General features: G+C 40.4%; 1 protein-coding gene across 2 annotated transcripts; it reads right to left on the bottom strand.

Moving 5' to 3' along the window:
* Nucleotides 1–1279: 1279 nt before the first annotated feature.
* Nucleotides 1280–22952, bottom strand: TRIB2 (tribbles pseudokinase 2). Of its 2 annotated transcripts, none has more exons than XM_054023132.1 (3): nt 21338–22952; nt 17057–17349; nt 1280–3652 (listed from the first exon to the last, which is right to left on the bottom strand). In XM_054023132.1, exons 1-3 carry the CDS (start codon nt 21605–21607, stop codon nt 3184–3186), a joined length of 1032 nt encoding a protein of 343 aa, XP_053879107.1. In that variant the 5' UTR covers nt 21608–22952; the 3' UTR covers nt 1280–3183. The 2 variants fall into 2 exon arrangements, with proteins under 2 accessions (XP_053879107.1, XP_053879108.1); XM_054023133.1 differs by having other exon boundaries at nt 22810–22947.
* Nucleotides 22953–23255: the final 303 nt, after the last annotated feature.

Here is a 23255-nt window from a genome sequence, read left to right as displayed (position 1 = left end):
GGCTTCCTTCACAGCAGCATCAAGCATACTTTATTGTTTAATATAAATCACTGCAAATGAGCAGTCATTAGTCAGCCACATTTTTTTTTTTTCATATAATTACTGGCACTGAAAAAGAAAGCTTACAGGTTGTTGTAAAATTAAATCCGACTATTTCCACCCGAACAGAAGCTGTTTGCATAAGTTTTCGGGGTAGGTTGGTGGGTGTTTATGGGAGTGCTGAGTGGGAGGAAGGAGAAGGGAAGAGACACCCCCGCACACACACGTACTTCCCCAAATCTCCTTTTCTGTGCGGGATCACAATCTGCTTTTTCCTATAAAGCACATTTATTGTAGGAGTTTGATTTGAAAGAGTTTCAAGTCATTTAAACTCTGGCTGCAGACACTCAAATCATTTAAAAGCTAATTTCTTCAAGAGTTTCCACATATTAATGACATTGTAGGATGGCATTACGAAGATCAATTTGTATTTCTCAAACAACAACCACCCAGCATATAAGATGTGTGCCAGAAAATAAACTAGGATGAACCAGCGTGGTACAGAATTAGCCAACATGATATTAATGGCTGTAATATGCACCAAGGAGTGGATTTTCACTGAATGTACCATTATTTTGAAGCATTACTCTAAATGTGAATGCTGGTCTAGCAGTGGCTCTTCACGCTAGCAGACATGCCCAGAACAGAATGCTTTTTTCAGAATCCTGCACTATTTTTTACATAAAAGCTCAGATTCCAACACCCTTACTTGCACACCCTGAATTGCACCTTCCACTGAGATCAACTGAAGCATTTGAGGAGTAAAGTACTAATAAACATGAGTAAGGGTATGAGACTCAAGCGCAAAACAAAGACAGTGCTTTCCTCAGCCATGGCTTTAGCTCCTCTGGTATGGAATTTAGGGGTACCATGACATGTTGGACTTTGGTAATTATCAGTATTTCCTCTGGACTTGAGGAGCAAGATAGCACATTCATCCTGCAAAGAAATTAAATTGTCTCACTGGAGAAGCATAACTCTCATTAATGGAAGCTATTCAGGTGCACCAAGAGGAAACTGTCTTATCCTGACATCCTAACAGGCCTCAAGAAAACTAATTTCATTTACAGAAGTAACACTGACATTTAGGTCTGAAGACTTAAGGGTTCTCTGATAAGTAAAGACAGGCCTCAAATAGCTTAACAGCAGCAGTTTGGAGATGATATAAGCTAAATTATGAGAAATGGGCAAGATTGCTGCAGAAGTGTGGAACATATAAAAAAAATTCTTCACAACATGGTTTAGTTAAATATGCACAATTTTATTTATTGAAGAGATTAGGACAAAAACATTAAACCAAATACATGACAAAGCACCAGAGGCAGTAAAACCCCACCATGCACATCACCAATCTTTCCTCCTACAAGGTACTTATAAAATTAAAATAAAATAAAAAAAAAGTCCTTCTTGACACAGCACCATCTTCAGAGTGTAAAAACATTACTCCCTTTATAGTCTTAGTTACCAAAATAGAACCAAGGCAGGTCAGCTGCAGCTAACTTCATCTTTTGATAAAGGCCCGTGAAACATCTTCGAGAGTGGGACCGTAACTTCCCTGCCGGGCAGGCAAATAGCATCCATACGTCAAATGCCAAGCAGCTGTACGCACATGCCACATACTATAATTGAGCACAAATTCAAGTAACATTTACATACTACAGAGTCCACATGTACCTACCCAAAAAACATGACCACTTCACAAAACGTATACAGGCAGTAATATCAGAACAACTGAGGTACTGGAAACACAAATATTTATGCCAAGAGATTTCAATATCATACAGCAATATAAAAGCAGTAATTAAAAACATTTGCCAGTCTAAATCAAATAAAGCCATCTAGAAAAAAAAAAAGCTAAATAAAAAGTTATTCAGGGACAGAAATACCTGAACAGAAAAGAAATGTGTTAACTACAGCATGTAACATGTCATCCCAAGTCAACCCGTAATTGAAGTACTGGCTTAATACATCACAACTGTGACATTTTCTTCAATAAATAGAGTAAGTCTTGACAATACAAAAGGTGCATATTACTGCGTATGTTTCGGGAGAAGTATCCATATAATAATAATGTTCAGCTTATTAATACCCTTTTATTTCTTATTCAGGGCATAACAAAATAACCCCCCAAAAACAAAGAAATAAAACAGTTGCCTTCGCAAGCGGAATTCAAAAGAAAAATGTTAATGTTTTTCTTCAATAAAGAGCCCCCTATTTACATGTGGGCCAGTCAGTTAAACAAAAGCTTGGTTCTGAATCTAGAACTGATGCAAGGGCTTTCTGCCCTCTACAGTCACATACGTGCAGCATGGCAAACATGGCAGCCAGTATTTCAAACCCTTTTAAAAATAACATAGGTTTTCTTTTCTTCTTTTACTATGATAGCAGTAATGCATCTGGAAGTTTGAGTAATAATAGCTTCCTGCAACAAACCATTTGACACAAAACAGAACAGCTTGTTAAATGACAGTTACTTCCCCTTAAGGGAACAAAGCATTAAAATGTCATTTCCTGACAAGAATATTAAGTAGTATATTTAGAAGAAATATGAGTTGAAAATAGCTATCAAGAGACATGAACTGAACTTTTGTTTATTTTTTTAGCACCCACTTTTCATGTCTATGTGCATCTAATTTTTTCTTAAATGAATCCCGTTAATTATTAGACATCAGATTTTAAAAAAAAATATTAGCCAATTGTACTTTCCCTGAATAATGGCTGAAGTTAAATATTTAACAGTGCGATGCCAAGATGCGTGTTGAGGCAAAAAGTTTCTCTACTTGTTGTGAACTGCAACTATTTTAATGAAACAGAAATAGGAGTGATACAGCTGCACTGGAATTGGCATGTGCAGTCAGTCTCCTTGGCTCCAAAAGGTGAGAAGCTACAATTGCTTCATGCTGCCTTTCCCCCCCCTCCAAATCAATCTAACCTGATAGCAAGGCTCCCTCCCCCCCAAATCTGTCCCCATGCTACATTTGTTATATTAGCTCCTTGTGGAGATTCCTTCTCAAACCAAGGAACTCCAAGTGTCTTTTGCTACCAAGCTAGGCTGATGCAGGATGTGATTTAACACGGTCAGGAAGGACTCCTTCATGTGGCCATCTCTAGGTCATTGTACCTTCTGAACACCAGTCTTGGTGCTCAGTTAAAGAATGGGTCCAAATCTTCTTCCATGTTGACATCAGGCACCAGCTGATCTGATACTTCCTTAGCACCGTATCCCGAATTAGAGACATTAAAATCTGTAGAAAACCAGGGATGGTCCAGAATTTCCTGTGAAGTCAGCCGTTCCGATGGCTCCCGGCGCAGTATGCTACGTATAAGGCATTTTGCCTTGGGGGACAGAGTCTCTGGAATGTTAAATTGCCCACGACGGATCTTGCTGAAGAGAGAACTAGGCTCAATGTCATGGAAAGGATAGCGTCCAACTAACATGGTGTAAAGCATGACACCTAGACTCCAGACATCTGCTGCTTTGCCAGAGTAGCTACCATTTGTGTTCAAGATCTCTGGACTCACATAGGCCGGGCATCCATGCTTATCAGAAAGAGAGTCATCGTTTCCTCGTAAAATATACGCATCTTCTAGACTTTCCAATTTTACTCTAGTCCTGAAGGGCAAGAAAACAGAGGCAACCATTAAACCCACTGATGAATACCAGACTATTGCAGTTACATAATTATGATACTAGTAAGTCAGAAAAATCAATAATCCTAAAAAGATGCATCAGTTTGGAATCCCCATTCTTCGGCTAAGATTTCCTTTATTTATAGTAACATGTGCATTGTCTCTTCCCTCCCACTTAGACATTTGATTTTATTAAGAGAATAAATATAACCCCAATCATACGCGCCTACACTTTCTGGTAACAGTAAGGCATGTCTGAGAAGTCACTCCAGAGGAGCTCTTGCTAAAGGAGTATGGTGGAGTCTTTCATTGCCAAGTTCACTAAGATTGTAACAAACAAACGGGAGTTGGGGGTGTTTTAGTTTGTTCTTGTGGCATTGATTCTTCCCCTTTCATTATGCAAGTTAGGGTGGTTTCTTTGTTTCCAGAGGGAAATTACCCAGTTCATTGAAAGTCAGGAGATAGCTTCTAGCTTATGAAAACTAGAGAATTTTTTTTATTGCAAATTGACTACAGTTTTCAGATGAAGCATTTACAGTCTGTGTCTGGTGAAGTGACATCTGAAAGAGGATAAAGCCCATAATCAAGGAGCAGCTGGTACAGTAATAATCTACTTGCAGGAGAACACAGCCTTTTCCTCACACAGACCACAAAGGTACATACCAGCTAAGGGCTACAGTACAGCTCCCTTATTCACACTGGTGAGCAAGCACTCACATTAGTTCCACTGAAGTCAACTGAAATAATGAAGTCACAATCTCACCTTAAAATATCTTTTCTCTTTAACCCCAACACACAATACAGGAAGAATGAACTATACAAATAAAATGTAAGTCTTCCCAAACATTCCTTTAAATGGCATCACATTAGCTAGGTATGTTAAAATGGTATTTAACAGATTAAAACAAGACTATCCTGCTTAGGGGAATCAAGAGAAATAAGGCAATACAGTTCTTTGTGATGGACAGATTCACAAAAAACGATTTTCAGCATGACCGTAGAAATGGCGTATCTAGATTGGAAGCTCTTCATGTCTGAAGTGTCATGCACTTGTTAGCACAATGCAAGAATAATCTTGGCAGTGGCAAATTCTCTTCTTTTATTTCAAACTAAAGTGAAAAATGACTTCAAGCTTCCTTGTTACATTACTATATTAGTTCAGTCTAACGATACATATCTATATAGCATTTAAAATTGAGATCCCTTTTCACTGACAGAGGGGACACTGACACTAGTTACCCTTTAGTCTATAGATTTTATTCGCCAGTAATGACAGTTATTTTAGAAACAATTTTAGTGTAATGCAAGCACATTGGAATCCTTCTTCTCTGAATGGAAAAGAAGTGTGACATTTATCAGGATTTTCTTTTATGAGACAGAGTGTTCAATGTAAAACATTCACATCAGGGATCATAACCCAACATTGGCTAATATGGTCCTAGTCTCTTTTCATCATTGATCTATGTGCTGTGCCCCGGTAGGCCCCAGGACCAGAACAGGTGCTGTATAAGACAGTATTCCAAAACCATAAATTCACAGATGGGGCTGTGAACAGACTGCAGGCCACAGCCCCTCATATTAAACAAGGTGCTTTCTAAAGTATTAGGACAAAAAACGGGAGTCCTATTTCTTAAATGTTTACTGAGGAGAACTTTGCTTGGGCTTGAGTAGTAAAGGCAAGCGTGACCCACGTTGGCTTTAGAACTGGATCCAGGACAGCTCAGGGCTATATCTGTAGAACCAATCGTGGTATTCTGTTGTAAAGTGCTATATAGCAGACCGCTCTATAAACTCTCCAACCACCCTCAGACCATTTCGACATCTAGAGACATTTACTAGTCGAGGTCAAAGCCCTTTTGGCAACGTGCCTTGAATAAGGAAGTCATAAATACCTAATTCAGAATTCCTGGCTCCCAAATACAGTACATAAAGGCAGCTCATACTATGATTAAATAGGCCAATGTCTTCTCCCTAAGTGCATAGTGATGGGATGTGTGCCACGCATCAGCCTCCTGATTAACTACCCATTGCCGGCTTATAGACACCTCTGGTGGCGATGGACAGCAACCAACCTTTAGAACTCCAAACAATCTACTGCAGTTATACTTCACACAGGAAAAGTTACAAGATCACGGTCAACTTCCTTCTGTGTCAAATTCAGAACCTCTTTATGCACAAAAGGGCTGAAGAGGGAAGCGGACTAAGAATGCTGGGAGGATTTCCTCTGCAATCCTAAATATACACTCTCTCTACACAGGAGAATAGAAAAGGAGGGAAGATGAGAGAGGAGAGAGAAAAGGACAAAGGAGAGGAGAGAAAAGCACAGGGCAAAGTGGGACTGAAACTGAAGGCAGAGACATGAGTGGTGGTCCCAGTACTGCAGCCTGTCACATTTTCCACCAAGATGTAGAGCAGAGTTATTCAGATGTGCACTTCGGTCACTAAACTGCCAAGCAGTAAAGCCATCAGTTCACCTTTGTTAACTAACAGAGTAAAATACACACCCCCACATACACAGAGGCTGGAGAGGAGTATTCTATTTATAAACAACTTGTGGGAGGGAATCCAACACATGCACTCCCTCCTATGTATTTCCCTGTGCTGTTGACACTCAGATGGTATTTATTCCCTTATCATACTTTACATTTCCAATAGAGCTATGGATTAAAAAGGAAAAAGACAGACTAGCGAGTATTTTTGTGTTTGTTTTTTTTTAATTTTAAAACCAAGTTATTTCAATTCCCAAGCATTTATGTTCTTGTGACTGAGTGGTGCCGTACAAAACTGACACCGTGGGACCAGAAAGACTGCTCCTCTCCCTTCAACAATATTTGATTCCTAAGGAATCCAATGAGAGAAGAGGCTTCCTTTTGTTATAAAAGCAAGCAATGCACACACACACACACACACTGGAAATGGAAAATCTTATTATGACCTTGAGCCTTATGCAAGGTGCCCTGCATTACAGGATCAAGCCCTATATGCATGCTATTGCAAGTTTGGTTTAAGCCAGTAAACTGAAGAGCAGCTGGCCATTTTTTGCTTGCTCCACTGTAATCTGTGAGTGAATAAAGCAAACAGCCATGTTTTCATCCTTCTGAACAGAGTGGACTTTAAACACAAACAGACCACCCCCAATCTTTTATATATATTTTACAAACACACACACACACAAACACTCACTCTCTTTTTTTATTTATGGATTAAAGCAAGGAAATGGTGGCCTTGCTAGAGGCAGTGTTTCAGTGAAGGTGATCACTAAACATGCAAGCTAGTATATTTGCATTTCACTTTGTATAAAACTAGTAGCTTGCTTTCTTAAGCTCTTACACATCAGGTGCACTGACTATAAATTAGTACCTACTCACATACCATGAACTGCTTGGACATTTTAGTTAGCTAGGTTGCTTTTGTGAAAGATCCCTAAGACTAGCATAAACTTACAACGATGAAACATTTTCACCTATTGGGGAACAACATTAAGGGTATGGGGAAACCAATCCTGTTGTAAAGCTGTCTACACTCAGACACAGAACATGTGCAGGTATTTCCAACGCTTTAGATGCCAAGACCCATATTCAATGAATTCAGTGGAGAAAAGAGAGAAACCCGACCTCCTTAGTGCTTAAAGCAATGGAGAAAAATAACCTGGCCTTCATTTTCAGAAGTGAGAAGTGATTTTGGATGCCTCCGTTTTGGAGTGTCTAACTTAAAACATTTGATTTTCAGAAGGCATGAGTACTCGCCCTTTTAAGGCACGTCACATTAGCAATTTTGGGCTGTCCAGTCATTCCTGAAAATGTAGGTTTCTGCATAAAGGGTGGGAAAGTCATCCAGTTTCAGAGTAAATAGACAAGCCTAAATTTGATTCTTAGCAGGCAAGAGACACGCTAGAGCAATTATTTTAAAATTAATTCATGATCAGTTTTGAAACTCTTCACATTGTGCTGTTACCAATTTGGAATAAAAGAAAATTAAAAAATTAATTTTGCAGTTAAAATCCTTCCTTTCTCCCAATAAATCCACTAATGACAGAAGTAGGAACAGTGTTTAAACATTACTATAGGAATGGCTGATGCAAAATTAATCCCTAAAGTTCAGATGTACACAACTGGCAAAGCCGGATGAGAGTCACTTTATACATATACTGTAGTGCAACAAAGACTTTTGTGAAGGCCTGCATAATTACAGTACATAATTTCAAGTTTTAATGCAGAGACTGAATAAGCACTTGAAAAAAGAACATTATGCATCTATCAGATCATTGATAAAACACTGCATTAGCCTAATGCATTAAAAAAATACAACCCTGAATCAAGGCTATTTAAAAAGGGGAAGCTATTCTGCCTATGAATGCTTTCCCATTACTGGTGAATGAAACCACAGAAGTGCAATCAGAGGGCAGCAGTGGTACTCAGACGGGAAATGCGTCTTTGTCCCCATAGAAACCGTCAGGGAAACCCATGAAAAACAATACCACTCTGAATTTCTTATCAATATGCCATTCATTACTTGACTGCATTCAGACTGTGCTCTTCAGTAATGTAACAAAACCTGATCAATTAAACCTCTTCTAGAAGATTCTTCAATGTAACCTCCTGAGTTGGCATCAGTTCCTGGCAGACAGCTTTGTTATCATACAGCCTACACTTTTTCACAGTGATTCACATTATTCCTCCCTGCAGAGTTTGGGGATTACTGACAAATTACTACACTGCCTTTTAACACACAGAAGCCAGGGCCACAAAAACTCTGCAATCACATTCTAGCTTCACTCATGTTCTCCAAAAAGCAAACAATTTCCAGAACTACAATCAGTGGAATTATTCAGAGGCCTCAAAGCTCTATAGTTAGGAAGGCCATGCGTGAACTGAAGGGGTGATTAGTACAGCATCTGTTTCTTATATTTCTCCAATACAGTGTATACGGACTTCTTGGCTGCAGCAGCTCAACGTAGCGTGAACATTTTAGGAACATAGGGACTGCAATACTGCACCAGACCAGTGGTCCACCAGTAGCCAATACCAGCTGCTTCCAAGAAAGGGGCAAGAAACTACTCTCCCGTCTAACTTGGTAGGTACATTATCTACTTGCTAGTCAAGCATTGTTGGGAGTGGGTGTTCAGAAATGACAGTAATTTAGCCAGTAGCCCTGTGCTCCAAGAGACCAGAAAGCAATTTCTATTGTCATCTGGTCACATCTCTATAGTTATGCACTAAAGAGCAAACCAATGTCAAATGATAGTTTGTGGGGAGGAGAAAAGATTACCTCTTCCATCCTAAGACTCCTTCCTAGGTTAGACCACACACACACACACACACACACACACACACACACACACACGTCATAGGCAACATCATTCTGGCTGTGGACAGAATGGCATTTCCTTTGGCCCCCACAGACCTGGCTCTCACTGGAGAGAGAGACTGTTGTTGAGCCATACTCTTTCCCCACTCCAGGGACAGCGACTACTCAGGCAGGATCAAGAATTGCTCCTACATAGCCAATAATCAAGTCCAATCAGGGTAATTTAGTAGCAGCTCACTCTAAAAGGTAAAAATTGAGCACGAACTGACTGTGCCATCAGATTTGTGAGAAAACGCTGGCACTGCTCACTATTCTTTGTAGCGAACTGACTATTGTAAATAAGAGAAAAGAACCTCTTCTAAACAAACCAGGCCAGCAGTTTGAAGTGAACGTCTACTTTAGAAAAACACACTATGAAATCCTGACATTTGCTAAAGTGAGCATATAATAATTTAGTTCAAAATTCATCTCTGCTCCAAGGACCATGCTATCTTAACCAGGGCAAAGGGGACAACCCCTTCCTTCCCCCTGACACTACTCAGCAATGGAGTGCAGAAGGGGAAGTGCTGCATTCTCAGTATTAATCCTCCTTTCCCCTATGTCACAGAACCCTTTCGGTAGGGATTAGACTCCACAGTGAAGGCACAGGCTGGCAGCTCTCCAAAGGCAAGGAGCAAGGGGGGAGGTGGCTGAAACAGCGCAGCTTTGGAGGATACTTGTTACCAAAGGAATGGAAAGACTCTCCCACCACCCCACTACCATGCAGTGATGGGAAGGAACTGTGCAGATTCCCTCACCATCCTTAGATGAATGCCTCTGCAAGTGCAGACTTCAACCCAGTTGCTCAGACTCCAGGGTGAGGAGCATGGCTTAGAAATTTAGGGCCAGACCCTTAGCTGGTGTAAAGTGACATACCTCCACTGACTTCATCTGAGCTCACGTCAGCCAAGAATCTGGCCCAGATTGCCCTGCATTCAGGATAGACCCAGGGGAGGGATGATATGGCCCCCACTATCTTGTTTGTACAGCATCTGAACAGAATTCCATGCAATGGTACTGTTTGTAAGTGCATGCTGCAGCAGAAGTACCTTATAATGCATCTGTCTGTGTTCTTATAGATTTAGGACACAAGACCTTCACTAAAGGGAATGTAGTTCCGGTTCTGTACCTTTCTAACTGAAGAGGATCTCAGTTTTTTTCAGTGAGGGATAAGACTTTGTTAAAAGACCACAAGGATTCCATTATTTGATAAGCATCTGGGATAAGGTGGCTATCTTCCTTAGATCACCATTAGAGATCAATGGTTTTAAAGGCTCCACTTACAACTCTGCACCTGTATCCACCATGTTCTCCAGAGCCTTTTACACCAGGAGTGGAGGGAAGGAACAAAGACAGGCATTTGGTTTAGTTAAGATAGCTGTCCACAAGAAACATAAAAACGAACCCCAAGTTTACTGCCTCAGGAGACACACTAAATAAGCAACCCGATCTTCAGTGGCGCTGAGCACCGACAGCTTACATTGTGCAAAAAAGGATCTATGTAAAACAGTCTGAATTTTGAAAAACAACTAGATTTTGGGTGCTCAATTTGAGACACTTTACAAGAGGCTGGTTTTCACAAAATGCTGGGCGCTGCAGGCGGCCTGAAAATCAAGCGCCTTTCAGGTGTCTCAAGTTGGGCAACCGAAAAAACACTAGTCACTTCTGAAAATGTAGGCCATGCATATTGGCCAAATATTTATTTTGGAAAGTGAAACAAATGTCCAGTAATCAACACTTACGGGGGGGTGGAAGGGAGGGGGAATTAGTTACCATCGTCAACAAAAACCCTGCGGAAAGTCAGCAATGTAACTAGAACGTGACTGACTTGAATTCAAAACAAAATGCTGAGCACGGTCAGAATTACACAGTTCATTCAGGAATTTGCTGATGCAATATTATCGCCTCAGCACAAGGTGAGAGAGAGCAGCCCTCTCAGGGAACATGGTGCACGCCACTTGCTGACTTGTCTGAAACACCCAAGAAGAGGAGTGCCAATCACAGGAGAGTGCCCATAAATGATGCTTCATTCAGTCTATGTGCTTCAAGCACAGCAGAGTATGGAGGCACCTAGGCACTAAAGAGTAACAAACCCCTCAGAGAAAGGGGGGAATAGTTATGGAGGTGGGAATGATGAAAGGTGGTCTCAGGAAGTGGGAGGGAGGAAGGGGGAAAAATGCCTTCCAGGTAGGTGGGAGTGGTGCAGGTATTCCACAAGGCATGGTCAACTCCTGTTGGAGGACCCAGTCTTCTCTAATCGCTGTCTGGTCTGTTTGGTGCTATCACACTCTCCCAGAAACCAGTGCTTCAGTACTGGGATTAGAACAGCAAAGAAGACTCCTGGCTTCTATTCACAGCTTCTGCTACTCCCTCGTTTGTGACCTTGGCCAAATCACTTAACCACAATGACCACATTCACCCCTCTATAAAATGCAGAGAATAGTTACCTACCTCACAAGGACATTCTGAAGCTTAAGGTTTGTCGATTGGTTCATGGGCTCTGGCAAAAAGGCACTGTATAAACGTCTGGATCAAAAAGGAGGCTTAGCAATCAAACGACACAGAGAGCAAAGGGATCATGAACCTGGCTGCTGACAGAAGTTACTTAACTGTTCTGTTTTATATTTGAAGTTTGATGAATGAGATTTACTGCCTGGGAAGACAATCCAGCTTTCCCACACACTGTCAAAGGCAAAATAATTAGAAAGAGCCTCAGTTTCTGGATTGAGATTCGCTCTATGCTTAGACCCTCCACAGTTCAAGTTACACTATTTAAGGCTACCTTTTTCCTCTCAGTTTAGGTTAACAGAGGATGATAGAGCGGCCTATAAAAGAAACCTACTTTTGTTTCTGAATCTTTATTTTAAGAAAGCTCTATTTACACAACTTCCATTGCTACAACTGAAAGCTCTTTAAACAGTTTCCCGAACTCCTAGGAAAGCTTGTTTGTTCACTGTGTGTTCTAAGCAAGGTTAAAGGTTGCTAAAATCAGAATGCAACCAGCTGACTGCAACACAATTTGACAGGAGTGTGTGGGGAGGACGCACGGTGGGTGGAGGGGGGGAAGAAACAGCACTGCCCGAAGTAAGAGAAATAGTCACTTAGGGCAGGTCTACCTGCCCTAAGTGACCTTAAAATACTGCAGTACCTTAAAATACTGCAGTGGGACAGCTGTGCTGCTGTAGCGCGTCAGTGAAGATGTTACTATGATAATGGGAGAGCTATTCCAATCAGCATAGTTAATCCACCTCTGGGAGAGGTGGTAGCTATGTTGACAGGAGAAGCCCTCCGGTTAACACAGCGCTGTCTACACCGGGGGCTAGGTAGGTATAACCGCATCACTCGGGGGGGGTGAATTTTTCATGCCCCGAGTGACGTAATTATACCAAATGTACATTTGTAGTGTAGACCTTGCCTTAATAACCAGTAAGTATGCAGCAAATTAAATCTCTGCTCCAATTTTCTGTGGGATCCGTTTTACTGCGCTAGGATGCCAAAGAACAAAACTAAGTTACCTTAAAGCAGAATACACTAGCTCCAAGGAACTGAGCAGTTCCAGAAAAACAAAACAAAACTGCTCAGTGTACCAACTAAATACATATTACACTACCACAGGCTTTCTAAATGAGTGGATTGTGCTGGATGTGTTGCCTTGGCATAGGACGAAGTGTCAAGTTTATTTATTTTGATTAACTCTCACCTGCTTGCAATTTTCCATATTTACTAGAAGAATAAGGAAAAATTACAATATCTGGAATACTAACATTATTTTCATTTTCCCTCTCAACAATGATTAATATGCAAGGTCCTTACGCTTCAAACATTATGACAGCTAATATTTTAATATAATTAAAGTATTTAAAATGCTATAAAGAAATTAGTAATTCCCTGACAGGAGAAGTGTTACCTATGTTAGGAAAGCCAATGCAAAGAGCATGCTACATACACAGACTGATTTGATTCTTAAATCTTCAATGTGGCTCCTCCTGGAACAATTATGTTTTATATAAAACTGATGAATTACTTTAATACATATACAGCAATACTGGGCACACAGCTATTTTTAGCATAGTCCAATAAAGACTCTACCATTCTCTGACATCATTCGGGGGAGGAACAGCTGGGAGAATTGCACATTTTCTCTGCCCATAGGCACAGAGTATGCTGCTAGGTCAGTTTATAGGAGAAAAATACCTCATGACAGGAGCATACATAAAGCCCCACAAACCTATAAAACAACAACCTGCCTGGTGGTTTTTGCACATCTTGTGCTGTTAGTGTGTGTCAACTATTTTCGTGGTATTTTACAGCAGTCAAGTTTTTAAAAATTAAAATGTTAGGACCAGATTTTTAAAAGTGTACGGCACCCAACAGAGCTCCTAATTAGGCGCCAAAACAAACAAACAAACAAAGAGCTCCTCAGCTCCTACATGGAAGCTGAGCTGTTTTGAAAGTCTAGCCCTGAATTTTATATAGCAAAGTCACAGCTATCACTACATAAACAGATGTGCAGCTGTCCTCTAACCCGGCCTTACAAAGTGTTTCCACCCACACAGCAACATCTTAAAGGTCTTTACTTCTTCAGAGATGAGGTATGAATTTAGAAGTCTAACTCTGAAATCCCAACGTTAAGCTCAGTCCATTTCACCCTGACAATTTGTATTTAAAAATACCCTTTAAAAAGGGTAAATTAAATGCAAAAAAATGTATGTTAAATAAAACAGTTAGATTGCATAGTTCAAGTCAGAAAACGCAAAAGTACTATTTATTGTACTCTACCATAACATTACCCTGACTACAGTGCATATCTGTATATTTCATAGAATTCAATTAACAATGCTCAAATACATAGGCTCTCAAAGCTGGATAAATTAACACAGCTGTAAGACCCTAGGGCCGGATTTGCAGAAGTGCTAAGCCCCCCAAACTCCAAATGAAGTTGACAGATGCAATAACCACTGGGGGAAAATAAATCTATCACTCTTCCCATTTTTGGTTTAATTTGAACTGTGCAACAGTAATTTTAGATTGCAAGGTCTTTAAAACTGAATCCTAAGCACAACATGTGCATACTAGAGAGAGTGTGAAACTTAATGCACCATCACATTCTAGCTTTGCTTTAGGATATCACCAGATTGCCATTAATGGAATTAGGGCTCAAACCTATGATGTGCTGAGCACCGTCAACTACCACTGAGGTCAGTGGGAGTTAAGGGCACTCAATACACCTTGCTGGATTGAAACCCTATATCCTTCTAATTTACAGCTGTTATATAGGTTCAGAAAGGGTAAGAAAGGTTCTAAATGTGCATGTTTTTAATATAACTTCAAATGTTAGGACTTGGTTACTTATTCCTAGACATCATTAGACCCAAAGAAGAGAGTAGGCACTAAGAAACCCTGAAATTGATTTTTTTTTAAAATGAATTTGAACTATTTCTGAAGAATACATAGATTTATTGATTTGGTTTGGGAGAGGAGAGGACAGGAGAGGAGAGGAGAGAAGCCCAAGTTATTCAGCAGGCATACAATTTTACACTTTAAAAAAAAAAAAAATTGCTTCCTCCTACTTCCTGGTTCATTACAAATGTCACAGACAGCAGTAATCTGCGACACCCAAAATACCATGCATTCCAAGCAGACTGCTGGTTTCTGTGATGATGTTTCTCAGAATGCAACATCACAAGCAGTACCAGCCTTGTTGAAATGCCTGGTATTTTGGATGTCACCGAATGACGCACTCTACATCTTCTTCAGTGAACTAGTAAGTTGCAAGAAGATTTTACAGAGAGTACATACAGCAGCAGCAGATTGAAAGTGATAATTGATTGCTTTCTGATGGTTTGGAGCATGTGAAGAAAAATAAAAATAGAAGCTAGTTCTTCTATTTCTGCCTTTCACTATCTGTTTCACCTGACTGTGTCTCAATTTGTTCAGATGAGAAATGGTTTGTAAATAGTTTAATGTTTGTAAATCACTCTGACACACCTGGATGAAAATTAATTTTCTTGTTACTGGCTTAAAAATAACAAGTAACAGCCATTTAACCTCTAAGCATATGGTATTTTAAAAATCAGAAGAAACATTCTCTTTTAGTTAATAATTGATTGGGTTTTGACTCTCCAATTAATGTTAACAATAAAGCAGTGCTATTGTAGCACATACCTATACTTTGGCCTTGTGCCTTATGATGTAGTCAAATCTTGGGAAGCATTTAGTGCAGGATTTCCAAAGGGCAAAGTTCCATAGTAAATCTGCTCCCATTGATCAACACCCACTGACTACAATATATAACCACACATGTTGTGAGCATATACTATATTCTCTGTGCTAAATTTTTTTATTAAGAGTAAAAATGACATTGCCAATTTAAAACATTAAGTTTTCTTACCATACTTCTAAACCAAGTCTCTATGTGCTATCATGATATAAATATTTATTAATAATAAAATTAACAGAGAGAATTGCAAAAACCCGATTGTTTCCATTTTGCACTTATCTCAGACTGGGCACAATGTTAATCATTAGTGCTCCTTTCCCTTAAGCTCCCAGTGATGGAGCTTCTAGGTCTTATGTATTGCAGTGGAGGAGAAAATGGGGAAGAGCTATTTGTTTCTAAATAACTGTTTATATGGGAATTAAATACGAAAATATTTGTTTGTCTTAGGTTTTACTAAAAGCCTGTATCTATTTAACTTTGAGTTTTAAGTTGACAGTACCCATAAAACTAAATTAGAAAAAGAGAAAGTTTCTATTCCTCATGGTTGAGAAGAAACTTCCAAATCTGAATTGATGCAGCACTGTCTTCCTCAGCCTGCAGACAACTCAACAGAATCATGGGACTGGGAGGTTAGAGAAACAGAAAACTTAGACGTGACTCTTGTGTGGAGAAAGAGAACTCCCTCTCTCTCCCAGGAACCAGCTAAAGGACTTCAAACTGATCAGAAGTCTATCAGCCATGGCTGATTTGAACAAGGAAGCTCCCAAACAGGGTCAAGACCAGCCTACTGGGAAGAACACCCCCACACACACTGTTTCCAGCAGCTGGGGATGAGGGCTGCACTTCTCAGCAGATTGTTGTCTCTATGCCTTTTTGGTGTGGCCCATCCATCTTTTGGGTCAGCCTGCAGCTAAGTAGGCATAAATCCTCTGCGTGAAAGAAAGAAGGGGGGGGGGGAGGGAAATGCAACCCCAAAACAATACACATCATAAAAAAGGAAAGAAAAGCACAAAGCTCCACCTCTTTCCATTCCCTTTTATTTTAAATTCTTTGATGGTCACCTTCAAGTTTAATATTTCTCCCATGTTCCACACTGCTTCAGCAGGACTCAATGATGTCACTACCGAAATGCAGGATGGAACACAATTAATGGGAACTGGTAGCCACAGAGAAAGGATTCTAACCTTCAAGGGCCTGAAGTCTGCTATATCCAGAACCATCTCCCCACAAAAGCAAGGAGATAGGAAGAAAAAAAAAAAGTCAGTTCTCTAAAACCAGCAGCACTATCACTGCACTCTCCTTGCCACCTCTGGTCCATAAATGGTATTAACAATGCTGAGAGTTCTCCTCAAAGAGTTCATGGTTCTTGTCAGCGTCAGTCCCCCTTTCTGGTGGATCTCCTAAGGTCAAATCCCGTGAGGAGCTCAGGGCCCTGAACTCTAAGTGAAGTCAGTGGGAGCTGTGGCTGCTTAGCAACTTTGAAGATCAGGCCTCATGAATCTGAAAGCTGAGCACTCAAAAGTTGACACACCCAACCACCATAGACCTTTTATGTAAATGCTGGCCACGCAGGAAGTCTGTGCCACAAACAAGAGAAAAACAGACCTCCCAGGGCAGTGCCTTAACCATTAAGCCAATTCTTCCCTCCTCCCCTCTTAGGAATGGGCAGCAACTTTAGTCTCCAAATCCTACAGATCTTGGGGGATCTGCCACAGGCCTCTGCACACTCTTAACCTAGAATTTGTTGGCTGTAGAAGAGCAAGGAGAGAAACTAACCCATACGAACAGCAATCCCAAGTCCAACATGCAAAAGGTTCTTACCTTTCTTCATCCTTAAAGATAAATTTTCGCAGTTTGAGATCCCGCAATACCAGTCCACCATCATGACAGTGTGCAACAGCAGAAGCTATTTGGTAGAACAGTTTGGCTGCCTCTTCTTCTTTTAGCTTCTTGCAGGTACGAACAAAAGAATGCATGTCCCCATAGCCTCTTTCAAAGAACACGTACGCTTTTGTCTCCCCAAGAATTATTTCAGTAATTTGGTTGATACTGTTGTGTCCAGGTAGACAAAAACACGGCGCTAATGACTCTTGGTAGCAACCAATATCAAATACCTAGAAAACAATGACAGTAAAACAAGGGTTAAAGATAGCATAAAAGGTACAAAGCGGTAGTTATATCTGGCACTCAGCACTGTACAGAAATTTGTTGTTGTGTATCTACATTGCTTTTACAACTCTTTTGCCATGTGTGGAATTGTCAGGTGCATTTGTCCATGGCGTTGGGGGAAAAAAACACCAGAGACTATACCTCCTAACATGGAAGGGAATGCTAAGCTAAGTAGAGGTTTTTCTCCAGAAGTAAGTGTGAATGGCTTGAAGACCCAATATGTGATTAAACCCAAATTGTAATATACATTATGGTTTGAGGGCCATAGTTATATATAAAGATGTCAGGCCTCAAAAGTATTCAAATTAACCTTCTGTTTGAAGAAATCCAACTAAGACCTCAGAGACCATGAACAACCTGTGGAGATTTGTGCTTAATTTTTTTTTGTCAAACTAAAGCCAACAAATCTCTTTACCTATTTTACTAACTCCTTAAAGCCTTAACATTTTTTCATGTTCAAAATCAAATTTGTCACCATTAATATTGTTTACTTCCTCTTACTTATGTTCATTGCAGAGAAGAAAAATCAGAGAAGTCAGTTTCACTTTCACATTCTCAGTTTTGCAATGATTGTTTCAAAGGTTAGAAAAGCATTATGGAAATACTGGTTTTAGACTGTATACAAGCTTTCTTTTAAAAAGAAATTAAATCTTCGGGCAAATATAATTGAGTGTCCCTTTAAAAGTTGACTGTCACTTTTACAGTAAGCAGGTTATCAGTGATCTTGTGAATGGGCTATAAAAATGCATAAAGGATGCTGGGAAATCCAAATATAAAATGTTACTATAGTCTAGTGATTATGAATGAATCAGTATTTGAGTCAATTAAATAATCTAAAGCAGTGGAAAGAGTCCATAGAAAATAATGGAATGCTTACACTTTCTTACTGCAGAGCAACAGATGACAAAGAGTGTATTATATTATACTTTTATACTGCCCCAGATGCACTGTAGGGTACAAAGGAAGGGGTGAGTGTTTCCAGCACCAGTGAAACACTATTACTGTCCAACACATTCTGGGGCGTACTGCTACTTTCATAACAGTAATCTGGTCCCACTAGAGATGCAACTGGCTACTCTTTGTATTTAGTTAACAGCATTGAGAGAAGCTGGTATGTCCTTAAACCAAACTCCATTAATATGATTGCTTTTCATATCCTAGCTTGCCTCCTTTGGGGGCAATCACTGTCATTTCCTCTGAAGCTTTAAAAGCTTTTAAGACTAAAGTCTTCTGACATGGTTCAACAGCAATTTACAAAAAGCTTCTAAAACAAACTAAGGTTTTTAATGTTTCAAAGCACAGTTTTGACAAATTCCTTCTTCAGGAGAGACTCCAAGATGGCAGAACACTTGACATAATGGGCCAAAAAAATACTTACCTGTGCTGCTATACTCCATCACAGGCAACAGTCATTCAGACAGGCAGACGCCCAACTAATCCAACTCATTTTATAAGAGGGAAGATTAGCATCAAGGGGTTCTGGTGACATGATAAACCACAAAGGCAGCACTCAGGGTTTGTTGCTAAAACCCCACTGCATAATTCATTCCAGAGGGAAACTCACTGACACTTGGATCTGTGCAGAGGTCTCAAAAACTTAATAATTACCACATTAGAAGTGGTCGGAATTACTAAAAAGTAGCTGCCATAACAATGAAAAAGGACTTTCATAACCTCCCAGTATTTTAACTGTCTTCATTTGAAATACCATTTCCACAATTCTTATGCAACTGTAGTGTCCTTAAAAAAAACACCATCAACCACCTATGTTATACTCCACAGTTCTGAGGGAACATTGATCAAGTAGGTCTCTGATGTAAGACAACAGACCATATGGGTTTTGTTTCTCTAAAGTACTATCATACTGTCACTATCCAGAAGTTTTTTTTATAAAGGGCTTTTTTGTAGTCAACCTATGTAATATCCCTAGACTCAGTTCAACACAAGTTCAATAAACAGCAGTTTGATTTAGTTGTTAGCAAGGGGAAGTGATCAAACACCATTGTTCAAATGCCACTGAACCCAGAAGCAACTAACGGCATTTGTAGCTAGTGGGTGCAACCAAATGGATCTGAACATCATCAGGATGTGTGTGCTATTTCACCCTATGCCCATGCAAGAAACTAGTTAAGCCTGTCTCAGTGGGATACCAGACAGTAAAACTTGTTAGCTTTCTTAACAGGGAGGATATTTGTCAAATAGGAGCCATGCTACTGTAGGGTATTTTGAAGTATGTGTTAATTGAGATAAATTTAGGAATGTGATCACTCCTCAGTTAAACTAGAGATTCAAGGCAAGTTAAATATTTTCAGGATATGGATGACAAGCAGTGGCTCACACTTATGAAGGAAATTGAATGGTGTAAAGTTTAAAAAAACCCAAGCATCTTAAGTGTATGGCTCAATAGGAAAACAAAAACAAATTCACCCTTTGAAGAACTGAAATTTTGCTGCACTTCGCCACAAATATATCCTGAAACGCTGCAATACTTGCAGCTAAGGGAGGAAAAAGCTTGCTAAAAATAGAGCACAGCAATGAAGTTACTACTGGCCATGCAAGTTTTTATATAATTTCATGCAGAGAAGCAGCAGGATACCCTTATTTCATAAGACAATGCAACTGTCCTAATATGTAGCTCTATTCTACTGTAAGGAACGGGGCTTTTATTCTAGAAATTCTATTTCAACTTGTATTTATTTTGGTAACATGATGTATGCATTTGTACAACATGCAATATCATTCAGTTTCCAAGGACAAAAGACTTCTCCCCCCCCTCCCCCCTAAATAATCAAGTGTAAATTACATCTTCATTAAAATCAGGGTTTCTGACTCATAACTGAGGAGTCCATTTATATTACCCTCTGAATCAAAATCTTTTACAAATAGATGCAAGGAGTAAATTAGCACCCCCCTTGCACTATGTGCTACTCATAACTTCTTGTGAATCAAATTTAAAAGTATGCAATAACCAACAATGTTATGATCAATCCTTTGAATAATTATGAGTGTCTGGCTACTGTTCATTACACAGACAACTCAACACCAGAAATTTACAAAAGATTGCTAAATGGCATAATTATATATTTTGGGGACAATACAAGCATTAAAGTGCATGTTGCAGGGTTGCAATTTGCTATACAGTCACACTACTCCTGCTTATGTGAATGAGCATAAGTCTAATGCACCAGAGACAATGAAAAATGTAACCAGTGCAGTTTAGGAACAAAGGGGAACAAAATATTCCCTCAGACTGAAAGGGAAATACATTGCTTGAGAGAGGTGCAGGCATGTGGGTTTCCTTTTCCCATGGGTCACCTTCGGATGTTAAAAGAAAATGGGGGAGGGGGGTGTTGAAAAGCAAGCAGCCTACAAAGAGTGGCTTAGGTATTTTGTCTGCTCTTCTAAAAAACGTAGGTGTACAGCTTTTATTCTTGATGAATTGTGCAACGGGGGAGGATGCTATTTGCAACCAACCTCAATAAGGAGGGCTCAGAGCTCAGCAGGATTAATTCAAGGTGGATTTTTAACCACTTTTCAGACAAAGCGGTCTACAACCTGCAAGGGTTTCAAACTAAAGAAATAAAGTAAGACAACACAGTATCTTCAAATTAGCAGGGGGCTCCATTTTGAAGAGAGTGGGGAAGGATCAGGCTATAGCATGATCAAACTAACATTTAAACATCTTTTAAAGATGGTTTTTCCTAGTACAGTTCATCTTGGGTAGAAGGCAGCTTGGCTCCAGGCCACCGTTATAACGTGGCCATTGTCTAGAGTGAGGGGGAAAGTTATAGGGTGCCAGTTTAATTCTGTTCGTTTGGGGTTTGGTTTTATATTGATTTAACAATCGAGCTGGTCGATATTAGTTGACTATCCGATCAAATATAAATCAATACACGATCTGGTTAAAAAGATAATAATGGAGAAAGGTGTTACCTTGCAAACCAGCTCTTCTCCACTGTGCAGATGCACGGCTCGGAAAACGTGGTCTCCCTCAAGAGGCTCCAACAATAAGTATTTCCCGATGCAAGAAACGCAATGCGACAAGTTAGGAGTCTCTGGTGGGCTCGGAGAGCCTAGGTTAGGACTAAAACTCTGGCTTGGCTCGGTAGATCTTATAGACGAGAGTTCTTCAAAATCCTGGTTTTTATTCCGAGGTCTCCCATATCGCGCTATTGTGATAGGGGTTGACCTTTGTATGTTCATGGGTATTGAAAGAACCAACCAAAGTTATATACCAAACCCCTGGGTTAAGATCAGTCACTTGCCAGTCCAGCTGCAGCTGCCTTTGTGTTGTTATTAAAGGGGGTGGGTTACGTAGATTAATAGTACCAAAAATAATAACCCACAATAATATCAAAGCGATTGTTTTGCAAGCGGGTCAGCTTCAGAGCAGCGTGCTGAGAACCGTGTGATCAGAGAAAGAGGATTTAGTCGCAGGTCCTTTTGTTTCTTGTACGGCAACCGACTCGTTTGACTGTTGGATTTTGTCTTTTTTCAGAGAGCAACAAAGTAACTAATTTGAGAACGTGGAGAGCTGCAACGTTCCGTTTTCGAACGCAGCCTCGCAGGGAGACTGTAATATAAATAGAGCAAAGAGGGGGGAAAAGGAAGGGGGAGGCTGATTCGGTATCAGTCTCTGGTGCCCTGAACGCCTACTAAAATTTTTAATACACTCAACCCCAAAAAGGTTAAGTAACGTGCTGCATAAAGGACTGGATTGTCCTTTCTCTTTCTCTCTTTTTAATACAAGGCAAAAGAAAAAAAAAGTTGCCTACGTTTTAACTGTAGATGGCGTCTGAACCTTTCCTCTGATAGCAAGGGCTATCCAGAAATTCAACAAAAAATAGAGGGAGCATTTAACTTAAAAGAGCGGTCAGCGGCAGCAGCAGAGCCGACAAAAGATACAGTATAGCTATAAAAAAAAAACCCGCACAAATACTTCGGTTTGCCTTGGATTTCTTTTTTTCCCCCGAACAGAATGAACTGCAAAAGCAAAAAACAAATGTGCACAAATATCCACACAATTATGCAACGCAAGATTTTTGTTGTTGTTTTAATCAAAGAAAAAGTGCAATCAAGGACACGATCAAGAGTCTTAGCTATCCATTGCACGAGGTTTTTTTTTCGTGTGTTTTCCCGCAGGGCCTCCAAGCGCTTTAACAGAATTCACGCACAAAAGAAAGCAAAACAAACTGCAGGGAGAAAAATCCTGGCGGTTTCTTTTCTCTAGGGTCGGGGAATGTGCAAGGCGGGGGAGGAGGGGAGAAATTGCAATCACTCTCAAAAAAATATTGCAGGGATCTGATATATTTCCTAGAGGCAGGAGAAGGGGGAAGAAAGGGATGGCCGGGCCGATCCCTTTCAGCAAGACATCATCCCTCCACCATGTATTAATAGTTACTTACGTGGCTGGGATTCTCTCTCTAGCTCGCTCTATGCCTCACTACTCAATGTCAGCAGCTACAGCAGCACAGTTACACCGTGCCCCAGTGCAAAGGCTGACTGCACAATCCCCACCGCCGCACAGCGGACTGGCTCAGAGGAGAAGCCCACCCCACACTGAGCCGCCTCCTCATTGAGCCAAGGCACCATCAATCACAGAGCGAGCCTGCCAACCCTGCCCCCCCCCCCATCTCTTCCCTCCCCACCTCCACTCACTCTCTCACTGAATGAGCCGGTTTCAGGGTAAACAAGGTGAAATATCCTTCCGCAGCACAGGCTGTGAAATAGGAGCGTTGTAGTTGCTGCTGGCAAGTCACTGGAGCTGACTGAGTCAATGCTTGGATCTGTGCATGTCGAGTTTCACTGACCTCTGCTTTCCGTTCGTTTTATTTGCCTGGGATCTGGTATA

Source organism: Malaclemys terrapin, chromosome 3, assembly GCF_027887155.1.
Source record: "Malaclemys terrapin pileata isolate rMalTer1 chromosome 3, rMalTer1.hap1, whole genome shotgun sequence".
NCBI classification, from domain to species: Eukaryota; Metazoa; Chordata; order Testudines; family Emydidae; genus Malaclemys; species Malaclemys terrapin.
Note: the sequence above shows the minus strand (reverse complement) of the source record. Positions and strands in the feature narration are given on the sequence as shown.